The 16,562-nt window shown below is 40.3% G+C and overlaps 1 protein-coding gene across 1 annotated transcript in view; it reads left to right on the forward strand.

Annotated features, from left to right (window-relative positions):
* Positions 1 to 150: 150 nt before the first annotated feature.
* The window catches only part of LOC140232865 (uncharacterized), a 46,141-nt gene continuing 29,729 nt past the window's right edge, over positions 151 to 16,562 (forward strand). Inside the window, exons 1-12 of the mRNA XM_072312978.1 lie at positions 151 to 326; positions 1,117 to 1,307; positions 2,336 to 2,614; positions 3,260 to 3,348; positions 6,788 to 7,000; positions 7,562 to 7,861; positions 9,647 to 9,757; positions 10,547 to 10,604; positions 12,609 to 12,713; positions 13,997 to 14,061; positions 14,576 to 14,788; positions 15,807 to 15,972. Coding sequence (XP_072169079.1) covers positions 151 to 326; positions 1,117 to 1,307; positions 2,336 to 2,614; positions 3,260 to 3,348; positions 6,788 to 7,000; positions 7,562 to 7,861; positions 9,647 to 9,757; positions 10,547 to 10,604; positions 12,609 to 12,713; positions 13,997 to 14,061; positions 14,576 to 14,788; positions 15,807 to 15,972 — 1,966 coding nt within the window. The remainder of the gene's footprint in view (positions 327 to 1,116; positions 1,308 to 2,335; positions 2,615 to 3,259; positions 3,349 to 6,787; positions 7,001 to 7,561; positions 7,862 to 9,646; positions 9,758 to 10,546; positions 10,605 to 12,608; positions 12,714 to 13,996; positions 14,062 to 14,575; positions 14,789 to 15,806; positions 15,973 to 16,562) is intronic.

Consider the following 16,562-nt stretch of genomic DNA (forward strand, 5'->3'; position numbering starts at 1 on the left):
GTGGACAAATTTACTCTCAGTCAGTCAGATGCAAAGATTTTAATCGATCTATCCAACTTGTTTCATACCTTTCCTAGCTGGATGCACATTTGCGGTGTCAAATTCTCCATGTTGCTTATAAAGTCCGTGGGATAGTGAAATTTGGACGAGATGAATGGCAAGGAGAAGAAAGTGCTGCGATTTCTGGACAATGACTCCGTGCTTGCAGATGACAGACAGTTTGATTCAGCTCTTGGCCTATATCAGGACATCACTTTGAGGTCTTCCATTGGCTCGCCAATTGCAGCATCTTCAGTGGCAAGGCCTCTGCTACATCACAGAAAGAGGTATAAATAATTTTTTGTAGAACTGGGAAAATCTAGTGTAGTACTATACATGTACTAACATAGTATTCTCAGTGGATCATACGCGTGTTTGTGTAGTTAGAAGGCACAGGCTAAAAGCAGCCATTTAGCTTTCAGGACAGCCTTAGCTGTTTTCAACTCCATCAGTTTTATTTGATATGAAATACATGTATAATGTTGGTTTACAAATTTAGTGATTATTTGATTTTGTGTATTTGTATGATGCAAAGAAGATACGAAATATCATATTTCCATTGTTGTTAAAGAAAATGTATATGACATTGTGGATTTTTTTTTTCAAATTAAAATTAATATTTCTCATCAAGTTGTTTTCATTTCATGGACCACAAAATTGTAACAGAGAAAAGATTAGTGCACCTTCCAAGAAATTAGTTTGTCCAAGGCATTCCAGCTAGAGAAATCTGAGTTTGAGTGAATTCACTGTTATGGTTACCTCACTCATTCTAGAATCTATAAAAGAACCTAATGTGTGTACTGTTGGTGGTGTGCTGTGCAGTGTATCAATGTGCACCAGGAATATGCCCTTTCATAAACAGTTTTAAAATCAAGATTTTACTATGTCAGCATCATCATTGTTGCATGACAGCATTTGGGGCAATTCTTGAAGTCTCATGATCTGAATGTTGCAACCAAAGGTACCAAAGAATGATTTGTCCGCGACCTCACTCCTACGTCAGGTCATCCTCATTTTCAGTGTTTGCGCAATCTCTTGGAGCTGTGTTTCACATGTGATTTATGTCCATCTCTGCAGCAATCCACAAGATCTGGACTACTCACATGCACAGTTCTATCGGCCGAACGGCAGTGGGCCGCCAGGCCAGACAGGGAATGGTGATGATGACCCACTTGCTGCCCCACCAGACAGTGCCCGGTCCAGGACCAGCTACGCCCCCTCTGAACTGACCGACACATCTCTTGGCATCTTGAACCTTGACGACCTAGGTGAGTTTGTCTCATTGGTCATGTGGAAGCAAGGCACACTTGAGTGAATACCTAGAACTAGCGATAACTAAGGTAGTGGACTGTCAGTATGTATGAGTGCCGCTTTCTGTCTGCTTTTGTATCTATATTGTTTCATCGATTGAGATATCAACTGATGGAATTATGATATCATTGTGTAATGTCTAGTATAAATTGCCTGATTGTCAACTGTGCTAGTTCTCTCCCTCTTCCATTCTCATACCATCTGTCTATATTTGTTATCTATCTATCTATCCCTCCATCCATCTATCTATCTATCTATCTATCTATCTATCTATCTATCTATCTATCTACCCATCAACTTGTCCCCTATCTGCAACATGTCCCTGTCTGTCTATCTATTTAGTAGTTACATAGGCTAGCTTTATCTCAATCTATTCTGAAGTTTCCTTGACACTGCACCGACACTGTGCCAGAGAAATTTAGGCTATGTGGGGATGTGATGATGTGAGAAAAGGGCAATTTGTCAATCAGTTGCAAAGACCCACACATAATTCTATATTGTCTGATTATATAAAATGCTGCAATGTATTCATCATTCATGTCCATGCCACACCTCCATCACAACCATTTGAAATATTCCTTGCTATATTTACCTGCGAACCATGACTGACAACAACCGTAGCTAGCTAGCAACCATGTATTTGTTAAAGGAAAAGAAAAGAAGCATTATTTCCCTCTGGTAATACTCGTACAAATAGGTCATTATGTACTGTCAACTCTGTTGTTTGTTCATCATTTAAAGATGAAAAAAAAATAAAAAAGGATACAGGAAAGAATGCATGTTTCATCGGTACCCTCAACATAAATGCTTGTTATTAATTATCCCATACATGTATGTATACAGTGATTAAAATCTGAAAAAGAATTAGTCTTCTTTTAAACGTGTCTGCTATCATGATACCATCTTTATGGCATTTGAAGAGGTTCAGTAACCTGAAGGTTCAGTAGTTGCTTTTGAATCACTCATGAAATAGTATTCTCTACAGCCTCAGGTCTTGAAGAACTCGACGATGAATTCATGGACCTGTCACAGGACCCCAACTCACCGCGGTCCGGCATCGGGGACGGGGAGGAGATGGCACCATCGGCTCCCAGCGGCCCCGCCTTCCCGTCCCAGAGCCCCAGGGAGGGGCAGCCATCTAGGCTAGCCTTCTCCCAGATGAGTGCGCCCTCCATCATGTTCTACGACAACGACAGCCAAGAGGATGACTCCCACAGGGGGATTGCAAGTGATCTGTCGGAATTCGAGGGGCAAGCGACTCCTGGTGAGAAACTCACTATTAACTGAATGTTTATATTCCCCAAGTAGCGACAGTCAGGTACTTTCCCTTTTGTGAAGTACTCTTCCCCAAACAACAAGGCCCGCTTTTCACCCTTTGCTTTAATCATAGTGTACCAGAACATTTGGGACCCAGTGTGTAGTCATGTCTATTATATAAAGTTGGGAGGAAAAAAATCCAATTATTGTAATCGCTAGAATCGGTCAAGCACAATAGCTTTACAGAGGTGATTAAATTCGTGAATATTTCACAAAAAGTTCAGTAAATGCATCTACATGTATATCTCTAGTTATGCGTGAACTGATAAACTTTAATTTGTTATTATCTTTCATAGATAGAACAGCATAAAAGTGCCTTCAAAAGTTGAATTAAAGGTTGTGTAGTCGAATATCAACCTACATATGCTTTACACTGATACATAATATGTATGGGGTCAAGTGTGCAATAGGTTATTGTGAATATAAGCATGTTTATATGTGGTTTAGGCAGATATGCATCACTACCTTCATCCTGCTGTCCATAGTCTGGGCATGGGGCTACAGGTCAGTGCACACAGTTTGTTGATTGTCTCTTTCTTTGCATGCACCCTTGCTTATCCCTTTGTTTTGATGTGCTGCTGTATGGTCAAAGTTCCAGGTGCAAGGTCACAAACCCAAGGCAGTGATGGCATCGGAAGCAGCGAAATCGATACTGAAGATGAGATAAATGCTGTCAGACAGGTAAGATGACTAGTATATTTGTGTGAGTGGGGGGCAGTAGCCCCTATGCAGATTTTCCAGTACATACAGTATGATACTCCATTTTGTGTGTGCTAAAGGGCTCTAGAGTAGTACATTATCATCTGTTTGTTGGATTTTTAAACTTTCTACCTAATAAAGCAGTGATGAATGAAAAATGATTGTTGTTAGATATCCTGTGTTTACTCCAGGTCTTGAAGGTCTTTTAAAGACACCCAGTCGCGAGGATACATGGACATATTTCAGCCGCGGGCGGCAGCACGTAAACTCGCTTCCGAAGTTGCTACGAAGCGAAATGTGTGTGTGCGCAAGATATCCCTAAAGCAATGTATCGCGCTATAGTATCTCGTTTGCTCGCTTGATTGATCTGAGCGCGGGGAGTACGTTTTGTGTAATGTGAATTGAATGTATGGTATACTGTATGTACTGTGTGATGCAATGTTCGCATGAGCTATAGTAGCTAGCTGCCTATACATGTACGACTACAGTGTACGCCTTCTCTTCATCGCACCGTCGATCGTCGTCAGTCGTTAACTACACTGTAATCGTCAGATCAGATTATATATAGGTAGGGTGGCCATCATGGACGATGACACATCGTCATGGGTAGCGGATATTACCGCCGAGTTGTCCATTCTGAACGCGGACGATTGGGTCGGAGACCCTGTGTCTTGTGTAGCCCTACTAGTACCACATATCGACCACCCTTATTGAAACCGACCGCGTATAATTCGCGCACTGAACATTTAGTACGCACTTCTCTGCGCGCAAAGCACATAAAAATGGATTGGCTTTGAATGTAGATGAGGATGGTGTGGGAAAACGCGATAATTCATTGTTCATTAATGGTTTTAATCAAGGACAAAATTTCGAATGAATATTTTCACCGAATCGTAATGACAGCACAATGTAATGTCTATGGAAGTTTCTAAAAGGCTTCTAAAAAGCTTCGTACAACACGGTGTTCAATAAACTCGGTTTGCGTGCATTGTCAATGCAAAAACAGCGGTCGATTCTATTAACGCGATTTACTGCGGGGAGCTGAAACGAGGCCACGCAAGTTCGTCGGCGATATTTTTGCACTGAAACTTCGAATCGAAAACGGAACAACGGCATTTGATAGAGCTGGATTTTCTCAATCACGAAGGTCAAGTTCTTTTTACGTGAATCAAGCAGATAAACATTAGGCGGTCGATTAGTAGTAGGTCCACTTGCAACCATACTTGCCCTGGCGTGTGTAAATTCAGGACGGGGAAGCGACTGTGCCCGTGCAGGGCCAACGGCCACAGTTGCACTGCACAGTGTAACTGTGGCCGTGATAGAAGGGGGCCGTGCACCAACCGACATACCTTCAAGTCGAAGTAGGGCCTAAGCTAGAATCTATTATTGTTAGATCTATCATCTTTGAACCTTTAGTTCCCCTGTTTAAACGTTAGAGTTCTACCAGATCTATTGGGTTAGACTACATGTATGATGGAGCTTGCGATAGATCTATTCATTTTTTTAAAATTTATTTGCAAATCCTAAATCATATTCTTGGGGAATTTGCATAACATGATTGATATGAAAAACTTCTCATTTAATGGGACTAATGACATTAAACTGACCCAGCAAATGTCATTTCAATTACGGCATTATCATAATTTGACATAAATGAGAACGCGGAATTATACATAGAAAAATAGGCCTACTTGTCGATCAAACGCAAATGCCCTAAAGTTACTGATACTAGATTAGAAAAAGTCATTCCACTTCAATCACTGATTCATGTGTAGACTTCTACTTACACATCATCTGGATCTGGATTCCTTGAAGTTGTTGACTTGGCCAGCTGGGGTTGCTTGATTGGCGTAAGCCGTGGCAACACAATTCCACCGTGCATGTCGTAACACGAATTTGCACATTCTAAATAAAAATTCCTGCAAAACTGTTCATGCAACTCCAGCAAGTGGAAAGCAAAATTTTCATCGGCACGCTGACGCTGAAGCCTCCCCCTCTGGTCTCTTACTAGGCTTGTCCTCCAGCTAAGAACACGTCTCTCTGCGTTCTCCACTCGTCGATAGCGTCAAACAAGTAGATACGTTGCCTCGAGTTGGACGGCTGTTTGATCTCCATTGTGAGGTTTCATTACTAAACCAAAGCCAAGGCTGAGCCGAAACAGTACAGCACTTTTTATTGCAAACAGTACTCGCATACCACACACAATATTGATACTGACATACCGGTACCGACGACTTTCTATCAACTTTGTTATGTTACGATCTGGCCCAACGTACTGTAAGCTGTACGTATAACACATGCAGCTGACGCAGCAGACAACATTGCACGATGAGATCATAACAACCTGCCATATGGCCATATGCATTGCAACTTGCTATACATGAAGCTTAGAGTTTTAATATTTCTTCATCAAAGCATATTTATAAATACCAAATATTAAACAACGTAATATATGAATAATTTATGATATTGTTATATAATATTTTCAGACATTTTTAAATATTATTGCCTAGATTGCTGAAATTGGCACCATAGCGCATATAAACAGAGACTGGAGCCAGATACGTACGTACGTACACCCGACAGCTCTCACTACTTGTTGTGTCGCGGACCGGGAGAGATTTTCATGCGCATGGCTGTTGTGCGGTTTTGTGCATGCACCCATTCGGCCCCATTCGGTAGGTATTCGGGCGTCCATGTTGAAATTACAGTGGACAGCTCGCACGGCGCTCGTGCCCCATCAGGTTTTCGCTGGTGCGCTGCGTAGCGTCGTGTTCGGCATTCGGTACGTACGGGGGTACAATAACGGGAGGAGCAGCTTGTCGTGCTTTTCTACTGAGCTGCGAATCGCCTGCGACGACCGGCTGCCTTTAAGGGCACTTCGTCTTCTATGCTTCTACTAGATTTCGACAGAGGACCAAATGTTCCTTTGTTTACATGGAGGTATATGAGTGGGTATCCAGAGGAAAGCTGAACATTAATATGGTTTGATGTAGCATGTGCGCAGAGTGCGATGACAGCCTTGCTGAAATGTTTCCCATGGAGTAGAATGAGTGCACTGGATGTGTCCGGGATTAATCCTAGTGACTTGGGTAATTTATCATATATTGTGAAATGCTTTATGAGCACAAACTGGAAAGGGGGAAAAGCACTTTGAGCACCATAACATGAAAGGAAGACTTGTCATGAGAACCAACAAAAGGGAAAAAAAAAAATCATCTTTTGAAAATTCAGTGCACTCCCATTATAACGAAATTCTCAATACAAGGGAGTAAAAATTTGCCTCCCCGAATTGTCATCTGTATGTATTTATGTATACTTGACTGTTCAGCTATGACAAAATTTCGATATAATGAAAGAAAACTGCTGGTCCCGAAGACTTTGTGAAAATGGGAGTCGCCTGTATGTTGACTTCCCGCAGGAGATTTCTCAGAGACAGCACTACGTTGCAACAAATCTGGCGAGCAGGCTTGGAGTCGGTGAAGGCAGAGACGACAACGATGATGATGACGCAGCAGCTGGCACCCCGGAAAATCGTGAGCCCAGACTTCAGCTGGACGGTGGGAGCTCCGAGGATGACGATCCGCTGTCCGCCACACTGGCTGAACCAAGGCAGTCAGCAGAGGGAGAAGTGGTGAGCAACTGGTCTGATTCTACAGGCTAGGAGAAGGATCATGCCTTTTTCAGTCGTAGGACCAAAACTTGGGAATCAAGGACCTTTTCAATAAATACGTGAACTTTCATCAACAAAATCATTCAAATCCAAACTGGAAACTGATTTGTTCCTCTCGCATTAAGGATTACGTGATTGTAATCTACTGTGTTCAGAAGAATTTTGTTCCTTTTTTAGTTGATAATTAGTTGGTGTGTAGTTTTCTTCCTGCTCTCTTGTGTTTTGTACATTTATTTCTGTTGAAGTACCATGAGCACCAAAAGGTGGACCTGTGTGCTATACAAGTAGCCACTTTGTAAGCATTTTCAATGTTATTATTTGTAGGCCATTTCCAGCCCAACAAGGGAGCTCCATATCTGCAGAATTGCATTTATTGCTTGGTGACATTTCGATCAGAGTAAATTACGGAAATTGACTTGTCTCCTTGATATCATGATAGTTTAAATAGCTTTGTGATGCTGCAAAGAAAAAAAAAATAAATCACATCCATTCTTCTTCTTGTGTGTGCTTTCTGTCAAAAAGGTAATCTTGGATCCTGGAGATGGAGGCGGGGGCGGAGACGGCATGAGCGATGGGGAGACGACCAGTTCTGGGGTGCCAGATGCACCGGTCACCTTCGGCCAGTCCACTCTAATGGCATTCCATGGGCAGGGCATGAATGGGAGCAGTAGGGATTGGACACTGACCGCCTCCCAATTTGACGGCGATGGAGCCGCGGATGGACGGGCCCGCTCCAGGAACGTTGACGATGATGACGACGATGCAGATGATGAGGGGGATGGTGATGACGAGAATAGAGCACCTCACATGAACGTATTCACAGTGAGTGGCCATTGGACATTATGTACATGATTACATGCAGGAACATAAAGAATGTTCACTCCATAGGATGTAAAATGCTACAGTGGGAGGTTGTAAATCCGTGAACTCTGTCCTGGAATTCCCAAAACATCATTTCAAATCCTCGGGTTGGAAAATTCTTGGGGGGGGGGGGTGGGTTTTTTTTTTTTTGTTTTGTTTTTGTTTTTGCTTGCATTTTTTCCCGAACAAATATCGTCTTTAGTGCGCTTTTCTCGGACGTACAAAGATAGCTTCAATTTGACTTTTTATGCCTCCGCCAACGAAGTGGCCGGAGGCATTATGTTTTCGGGTCGTCCGTCCGTCCGTCCGTACGTCCGTCCGTCCCGTTTTGTTTTTGTCGATATCTCAAGAACCGTGTGGTGGTTTTCCATCAAACTTGGTATGAGGGTATGTCCTTGGGGGATGATACTTTGTGTGGATTTTAGGGTCACAGGGTCAAAGGTCAAAGGTCACAGGTTATTTTGTGAAAAAAAAAATTTGAAATTTCATGTTTTTCTCCATATCTCGCAAATGGTTCAAGGTATCTTCATGGAACTTAGTATATATGCTTGTACCGATGGGCAGTGATTATCTAGGGAAGTTGGGGGTCATGGGTCAAAGGTCAGGGGTCAAAGGTCAAGGTCAACTCCTCAAAATATAACTACTTTCCTTATATTTATGCAATGCCTGAAGGATTTTTTTAAACTTGATGTATGCATGTATAACCCAATATATATTCTGTGGGAAGTTTCTTGCCAAAAGGTCAAAGGTCAAAAGGTCAAAGGTCAAGTGAAAGTGCTAAATTGCACTTTTTCCTCCATATCTCAAAAATAACTCAAGGTATTGTCATGAAACTTACATATTTATGCATGTTCTACCTAACAGTGATTCTCTCTGGAACTGTGGGGTCAAAGGTCAAAGGCCAGGTTTCGATAATACTATTTTACCATTTGATACTGAAATTATACTTTTTCTCAATACCTTGAAAATTACTCAATGCATAAACTTGTAAAAGGGTCAAAAGTCAAGTGAAAATCATCAGTTCCCCCAAGTGCCTGCACTCTTGACGTTTTAATCATTCATCCAATTGAACCTAGTTCTAGGAAAGTGAACATTCAGCACATTTGTGGCAAACCTGTCATTTTAATATTTTGCCAATTGTGTGAAACTGTCATCACACATTGTCAAGACATTGTACTATAGACCTATTAGGAGAACCATGTATTATGGCGGAGGCATACACCAGTCGCCGTAGCGACATTTCTAGTTTTTTGTAGTAACCATTTGTGCAGCATCACCATTAAGCCTATAGCCTGCACAATGTAGCTTTGCTTCTCGAGTACAGTGTGTATGCAATTGTATTACATGCTACCTCTTAGTCATGTTTATGTGCATGTTGCAGATTAGTGGTTGCTCAGTATTTGGCATTTGTAGAATATGAAAACATATTCAGATATTTCAGTCACTTCCAATCAAATCTTCAACATATGAGAATCTTTCAAAATCTGAAATTTTCCATTTTTTTCTTTTTCATGAAGCAGGTGGCTCAAAGCTTGGTATTTCGAAGTTATGTATACTGTGTTTAGCTGCACCATTGAAAGTTTTGTCTGAGTTGGTATTCACATATTTGAAAGATTTTAAAGCTGTGAGAATGGGCTCATCAAGGACTTTTGCCGTCATAATTCGGATAATTCCTAGGTCCCACAACAGTGGCTGTGTGAGTCTCTCTGGGTAATCAAACATGCTGTCATTCTCTCCCACATCCAGAGTCAGTCCAGAGTACAGCCAATTGGAGAGACCGATATTTGGGACCAAGGGTCAACAAACTTTGGTAGGATTCCCACGCCTCAGCGACATAGTTCATCAAGCCATCGTCAGGTGAGGGAGTGCCTCATGTTTTTAACGTGCTGATTGAGAAAATGCTAAATGCCAAGTCAGGACTATTTCCTCGTGGAAACTTTGCACTGAAAATCTGAAATTGTCAGTATCTATCAGGCATCGAAGTGTCTGTGCTTTCTATATGTCTTGAATATTTATTTCAGTGAAATAAATTAAGTTTGGTTAGTTCAGTTGAGCAAGTTTGAGTTGATTTTATTACTGTCCTAACCCGTTGAGGATGAGTCCTGAGTATATTCGGGCAAGTGTCTGTGGGAAATGTGTGTTGTAGCAAAATCAGCCTGTCCTCAACAGGTTAAACCTCAAACAGCCACAGTGTCGTTGTAGTTCTGTGTACTGTTATGGTCAAGATACAATGAGGCTTCTGTGGAGAAATTAAGTATGTATTGAATTCTTGTTTATTTTACAGTTAACATCATTTTGAGTTGCAGTACATTTTGTGATGAAAGGCTGCATTTGTATTCACTGTTGTTACTCTGTAGAGCAGTGATCACCAAAATCTGACTCATTTGATACCTCTTGCAGATGTATGTATACACATAAATGTTTATGTAATAATATTGGTGACATGGGAACGATAAAGTGGTGTGTGAGTAGTAGCATGTAGCTTTATCAGATAAAGGAAAAAAGAACAGAGTTATTATTGCATAATTATAGAGCAGATGCTAATCCAGTGACTTGTTTATGCCAGCAGCTCACATGCTACCATTTCCTTCCCCTGACAATGTGTTTTCCTTCTTTTTTTTCTTTTTCTTTTCTTTTTTAACACAGAGTGCCACCAGAAACACAGCAGAGACGAATTTCCATTCAGGGATGTCTAATCACTTCAGTAAGACTTTTAGTTTGTATAAATTATCTTTCTTTTCTTTTCTCTCTCTCTCTAAACTGCCCAGTTGGTAGTCATGAATTAGAAAAGTACTCACGGAGATTCATAGATGTCAAAGTACTTCATATTCAGTCACAGCATAGAGCATTTCTTCATATGTATTTGAAAACCATGCACACATTGAACAGTGAGGGATTTTGTTTTAACAAGGATAATCATTGCCACCCATTAAGTCCTGGGGTACAAAGTTTGCTGCAAAAAACTTCATCATTAATCAGTAACCCTGAAGTTTACTGCAGATCCTATATTGGAGAAGTATAAGATGGAAATGCTGGAATTCATCGAATCTGCACAAGATTTATTTTAAACAGTAAAAAAACAAACAAAAACAGAAATATTGCCAAACTGAAACAGAACATAAGCATTTTTTGAACCTTTTAAGATTAAGCAAGGGTGCACACTGGCCCATTTCTTCTACTGGTCCAACCTGTCCGTTGGTCCAGTAGGTACCCAGCTTTTCCATTTTCACTTGTAAATTCCTGAAAAAGTTACTGGTCTAACAGTGATTTTTACTGGTTAGGGACCGTTGAACCAGTGCCAGTGTGCAGCCTTGGATTAACCCTAATCAGGCTGGGCTTTTTTGGCTATGCTATATCTGGGGGGGGGGGGGGGGGGGGGGGCGGATTCCGCCCCCCCTTCAGATCTCGCCTATGGAACGCGCGATCGCGCCGAAAATCGGCACACGCGACGCCCGCGACGTATTCTATCAAAATGTATGGTTGCTTTCTCCGAAAAATTTTTCTTATATTTTATATTAATTAATTATTGTAATTTATGCATAAAATCAGTTTTGGGCTCTAAATCACTTATTTATGCTCCAATTAAGCTAATTTCTTTTTAAAAATGTTTCTTGTATCATTCTTCTGAGACATAGGATAAAAAAAAATCTGTATCGAAATTAATTTCTTATGTATTTTATTGTTTTTTGAATTTCTTATGTATTTCTTTGTTTTTTGACCTTTTGTTTTTGTTTGTTTTTTGGCCAAAATTTGTCACAGACATTTTTCAAAGCATTATTATGCTAAGATAAATTGATTTCGGCCATTCTAAGTGAAGATATGAATTTTTATGTGAATTAATTGACAAAACACAATTTGCATTGGATTTGTACACAAAATCACGTTTTGGAGCAATTTTGGGGTTGACAAATTTTTTTCGAACAGGCGTTGCGTCAAAACGGTACGCGCAGGCGCAACAATTTGGGTCTCAAAAGTTGTGCGATACTTGAAAGAAAAAAGTCATGAAACATCGCGGCGGGAGCTAATCGTGTTGCGAAGATATTGCGCGAAACGTCGAGGGGGGGGGGGGGCGGATTCCGCCCCCCCCCCCCCCCCCCCCAGCCTGATTAGGGTTAAGCAATTTGGACATTTTTGAGGATTCCAGAACCAAAATAAACAATGCCAAATAATGAAATACGTCTCAAATGAGAAGGAAGTTTTATTCTACCTCGTACTAGCAGTGAATGAAAATTGCATTCAAACAGCTACAGCATCAAACCAGAGAATGTGGTTCCTTTCAAGTGTAGGATGAAAGTTATGCATCTATTCCTTACTTACTTTATTTGCTTATAAAGCAGATTAAACATCAGCTTGCTATGTCTCGTTTATATGTACAAAGTGTACATAAACAAAAGGTACCCAGTTTTCATGACACTACAGTACACCGCAGTAGAATTTCCCTCATCATAGCCAGTTTGCTTATGGCACAAAGTTCCTTGACCTAGACACCTTTTGGCTATTCGTTTTCATTGAATGATGTGCTTGTCTTTAGTGAACTAACACATGTGCATATGGGAACGCTTTCTTGCCATTATACTTTCTTTGCTATTTACTTGCTAGTCATAACTCCCTAACTCAGTCTCTTTTTCTCTCCCTCTCCCTTTTCCTCTCTTTTTTTTTTTTCTCCTTTATCTCTCACCCTCCCTCAATCTCTCTTTGAATGATATAGTGGCCGGTGCCCCAAATCCTTTTGATGATGGGCCTTTCTCAAATGAAAATGGACTTCCGGCAGCAGACGCAGGCTTTGAAAGTGAAGAAGAGTTCTTTGGTTCAGGTTAATCAGTGTGCTCACATATCTGTTTTTCTTGTCACTATTATTATTATTATCATCATTATTGTTGTTGTTGTTGTTGTTGTTATTATTATTATTGTTATTATCATTATTATATTATCATCATCATCATTATTCTTATTATTCTTCTTATTATTATTATCACTATTTGTGTGTGTGTGTGTGTTTGTTTTACTACATTGTGAGTTGTGTGTGTCTACAATGTGTGCATTTTAAATACACTATTTAATTTATTACAGTTACATTGTGGTTGTGTTATCATACATAATTAATAGTTTCTTTAAAATTAACTGACTGTGACTGCTCAATTTACATATACCTGGTAGAAGACGCAGCCACAAATTCTCAAACCATCACTTTGTTTTTGCAAATCGTGTACACCACAAATAGAGATTGTTATTTGTAGTTCTTCCTTGCGCGTTGTTAAACATTTCCAATTGCGTACACTCACCAAGCATTTTCTGCGCTACTTGGGTGCCATCATTCCAGATCTTTCGCAGTAAATGCTACTCTTGTTTTGATTTTTTTTTTTCTAAAATGGAGTGCAGAGTATAAGGCACGCCAATTCATTTTGCACTCGGGCATTATATGCAACATTTTTTATGTGTATCGGAGGTGCAAAACTACTGTAAAAGTGGAAATTTTCGCGGTGTTGAAATTTTCGCGCATTTCGCGCAACCAGAAACTAGCGCGAAAATAAAAACACGCGAATATTTTTGCTTGCCATACATTCCTGTGCGTGATGTCTTGATTCCGCGGAATTAAAAACACGCGAAACTCTTCTGACCCGGCCTAGCGCGAAAAATTAGTCGCGCGAAAATATCCACTTTTACAGTACTTAATTGCAAAGACGTAAGCCTCAAGAATGCCTGGCCGTTCCTGTACAATTGAGGCATAGCAAGTTTGTAATTCTTTAGTCATGACTTTTGATTTCATCTTCAAAATTTTAGCTACACATTGCCATTATGGGCAGTGTTTGATTTTACCTTTACTCTTTTGCAACGAGTCCTCTTGAGTGTGTGCTAGTTTTTTCTGATTCTATGTCATGACTATCAATGACTGTTTTATGCCATGACCATCATTTCCACACAAACTGCATTAAAAAGAAACCCTAGCTACAGCCAACAAACCTGTTTCAGCAAATGCGTCATTTTATACCATTACACAACACATTATTCTTGTGCTGAAATGTTGTTTCAGTACATGAAATGTGCCATTTCCATAACTTAACTCAAGTCTCTGACATTTGATCTTTCTGTCCCCAGATGATGCCATGGCAATGATCGAAAAAGATCAAGAAATATTTGAAGAGGAGAATATTTTTCGTCAGGTAAGCAGTTCTGTCTCATTATCCTTTGCCATAAGCAGGTGCTCAGTGCCTTTCTTGTTGCCTGAGACAGTTTGAAAACCATGGAAGTATACACACACACGATAGCTGCCGTAACAACCCAACCTGGAGTGGCTCCCATGTTTCATGATTCCTTTTCACTTGTAAGGAGTATGTGACATAAAAAGCCCTTTTGTTCCGAAAGTGATCGGAAAATTTATTGAACATGTCAAGTTTCTGTAAAGAAAAATGATATAAGTTCCATCACTCCACTTTGGGGCAAATTGGTCGGAAAATTTGTCGGAAAATGATGACACTCTGTAAGCTGCATTACATACATATGATAATAAGCCTTCTTAAAGAAAGCACATACTTGTAAAATGAAGTGTTTATCTATCACAAGCAAATTTGATTCATTAGGTTACAGGGCATCAAGTGCTAAGAATTTAACATTACATTGTATGCAAGACTCCAAGGAAAATGTACTGAATATCATTTTTTTTTTGGTATTGCCTAGGATGAGCACATGTCACATGACCAAGGCGATCATGTGGAGAATGCGTCGGCGTGGGAACTCCCTGACGGCAGCCAGCTTAACCTGCGCATGTCACTCAATAGGTCTAGGGCATCGCCATGGGAACAGGATGCCAAGAGGGTGTCTCTTGGAACATTCATTGGGATGAGATCAGAAGCGCTGGGGTCATTGTCGGAAGACGTACACTCTGGCAAGGTATTTTGCTATTTTAAACTGTGATAAATGAGTAGGAGAGGGTACACACAGTGAATGCATTGGCAAAAAGTCAGTATTATAAAATGGGCTTCAGGATCTCTGCAGTCTTAGTGGTCAATTATCATGCATTGATTTTTACTGATCCACAGTGAGCTGTGCGTCTGATAAAATCCGAAAGCATGGCTCAAGCCTTGTATAGTATTGTAGGTGTACCGGACTCATGATGGGGGAAAAAGTTGAATTTCATGAATTTACGGGCCCTTTTTATAAACAAATGATGCACAGGCCTATTTCATGGATCGGTGAGGGTTGGATGCTGTCATTTAACTTTGGAAACCGTTGCTGCACCTGTGGGTTTTAACAGTTCCAAAGTTAAACCCTTGCATCCAATTTTCACTGACCCACTCTGTCCTGTGCATCATTTGTACACTGTACAATATAGTGTACTGCTGCTACTACTTGTAATGAAACACGATATGAATATGAAAAATGATGATGATAGTGATGATGATGATGATAATGATGAAAGTTATAATGGAAATTATTAAAAGAAAAAAAAAGCTTATAATGTGCCAACACCATATAGATACATGCCCCACTGTGTTAGAAATCATCTGTTAAATCTGTACACAGGTCAAGAAAATAAATGAGACAGAGAGAGAGAGAGAGAAATAAAGAGCGTATGAGTCTACACAAAGAGAAATATTGAACAATTTTGCTTTGTAAAGCCTGATCTTGTAAATAGAAAGAGAGGAGAAGGTATTAAGCTAAAAAGACAGCAAGAGGGCAAAAGTAGAAAGAAGACAGTGAGAAAAAAAAAATCAACAATTACAAGAGAAGAAAAGGACTTGAGTATCAGTTTTAGATAAACACTGGGAGCAGCATCAGTGAAAGTACAACCTTGTATGCTACAGCTGTGCAGTCAAATTTTGCTATTCAAGTGCAGCACAGTATGTTGCAGTGCTCTTGTTCTTGTATTAGATATTCCGCTATCTTCTGATTGCCTCCTCCCTCACAGCCAAACTTTGGGGACGGGACAATAATTTCACCCCCACCCAGGCCCCCCGTTGCGTGGGTAAATAGCACCAGTAACCATGACAACGGAGGTGGTGCCCATTCTGATGAGTCTGATGACGTGTACGCGGCGTCGGAGAGGGAAGCTGGCGTCGGACAATATACTCATGGTATGGTGTAACGATGCATTTCTGTCCTGTCCTGTGTTGCTGGCTATATAGTACGATGAAAACAATTTGATTATCATATGGCATCGGGTTTTCAGAAGATTTATGTCATGCTTGTTAAGGCTTGGACAGAGTCATATTACACACAGGCATGTATTGTGTTGTTATCCACTCCATAAAGAACAGCAGTGCTGTCAAGGTATATATTCACTTCTGACATTGTATAGAGAAGAAAATAATGTGAAAATGCACAAAGCCTTCAATAAGTGCACTTCAAGCTGTCTATATCTAGAAATATCAGAGATTTCTTTCTGCACTGTCTATGACACACGGTCAGTGTAGCATGCAAACCTTTGTAATGTGTTTGTTTGTGTTTTTGAAATTTCATGAAAATCAATTTTATGTCAAGAAGAAAAAGTGTCAGAATGACAGATTTTGAATGCAGTGACAGTGTAAGGCAGTTAACTGTTCTGTTCTGTCTGAAAAAAATTTTCTTTTTTCCACTTCATGTTAAACCGTCAAAGGATTAAGTGAGAATGTAGTTTATTTTCAGTGCTAGAAACGGTTCAACAAATATCATTAGTCACTTCATC

The sequence above is a fragment of the Diadema setosum genome, chromosome 9, assembly GCF_964275005.1.
Source record: "Diadema setosum chromosome 9, eeDiaSeto1, whole genome shotgun sequence".
Lineage (NCBI taxonomy): Eukaryota > Metazoa > Echinodermata > Echinoidea > Diadematoida > Diadematidae > Diadema > Diadema setosum.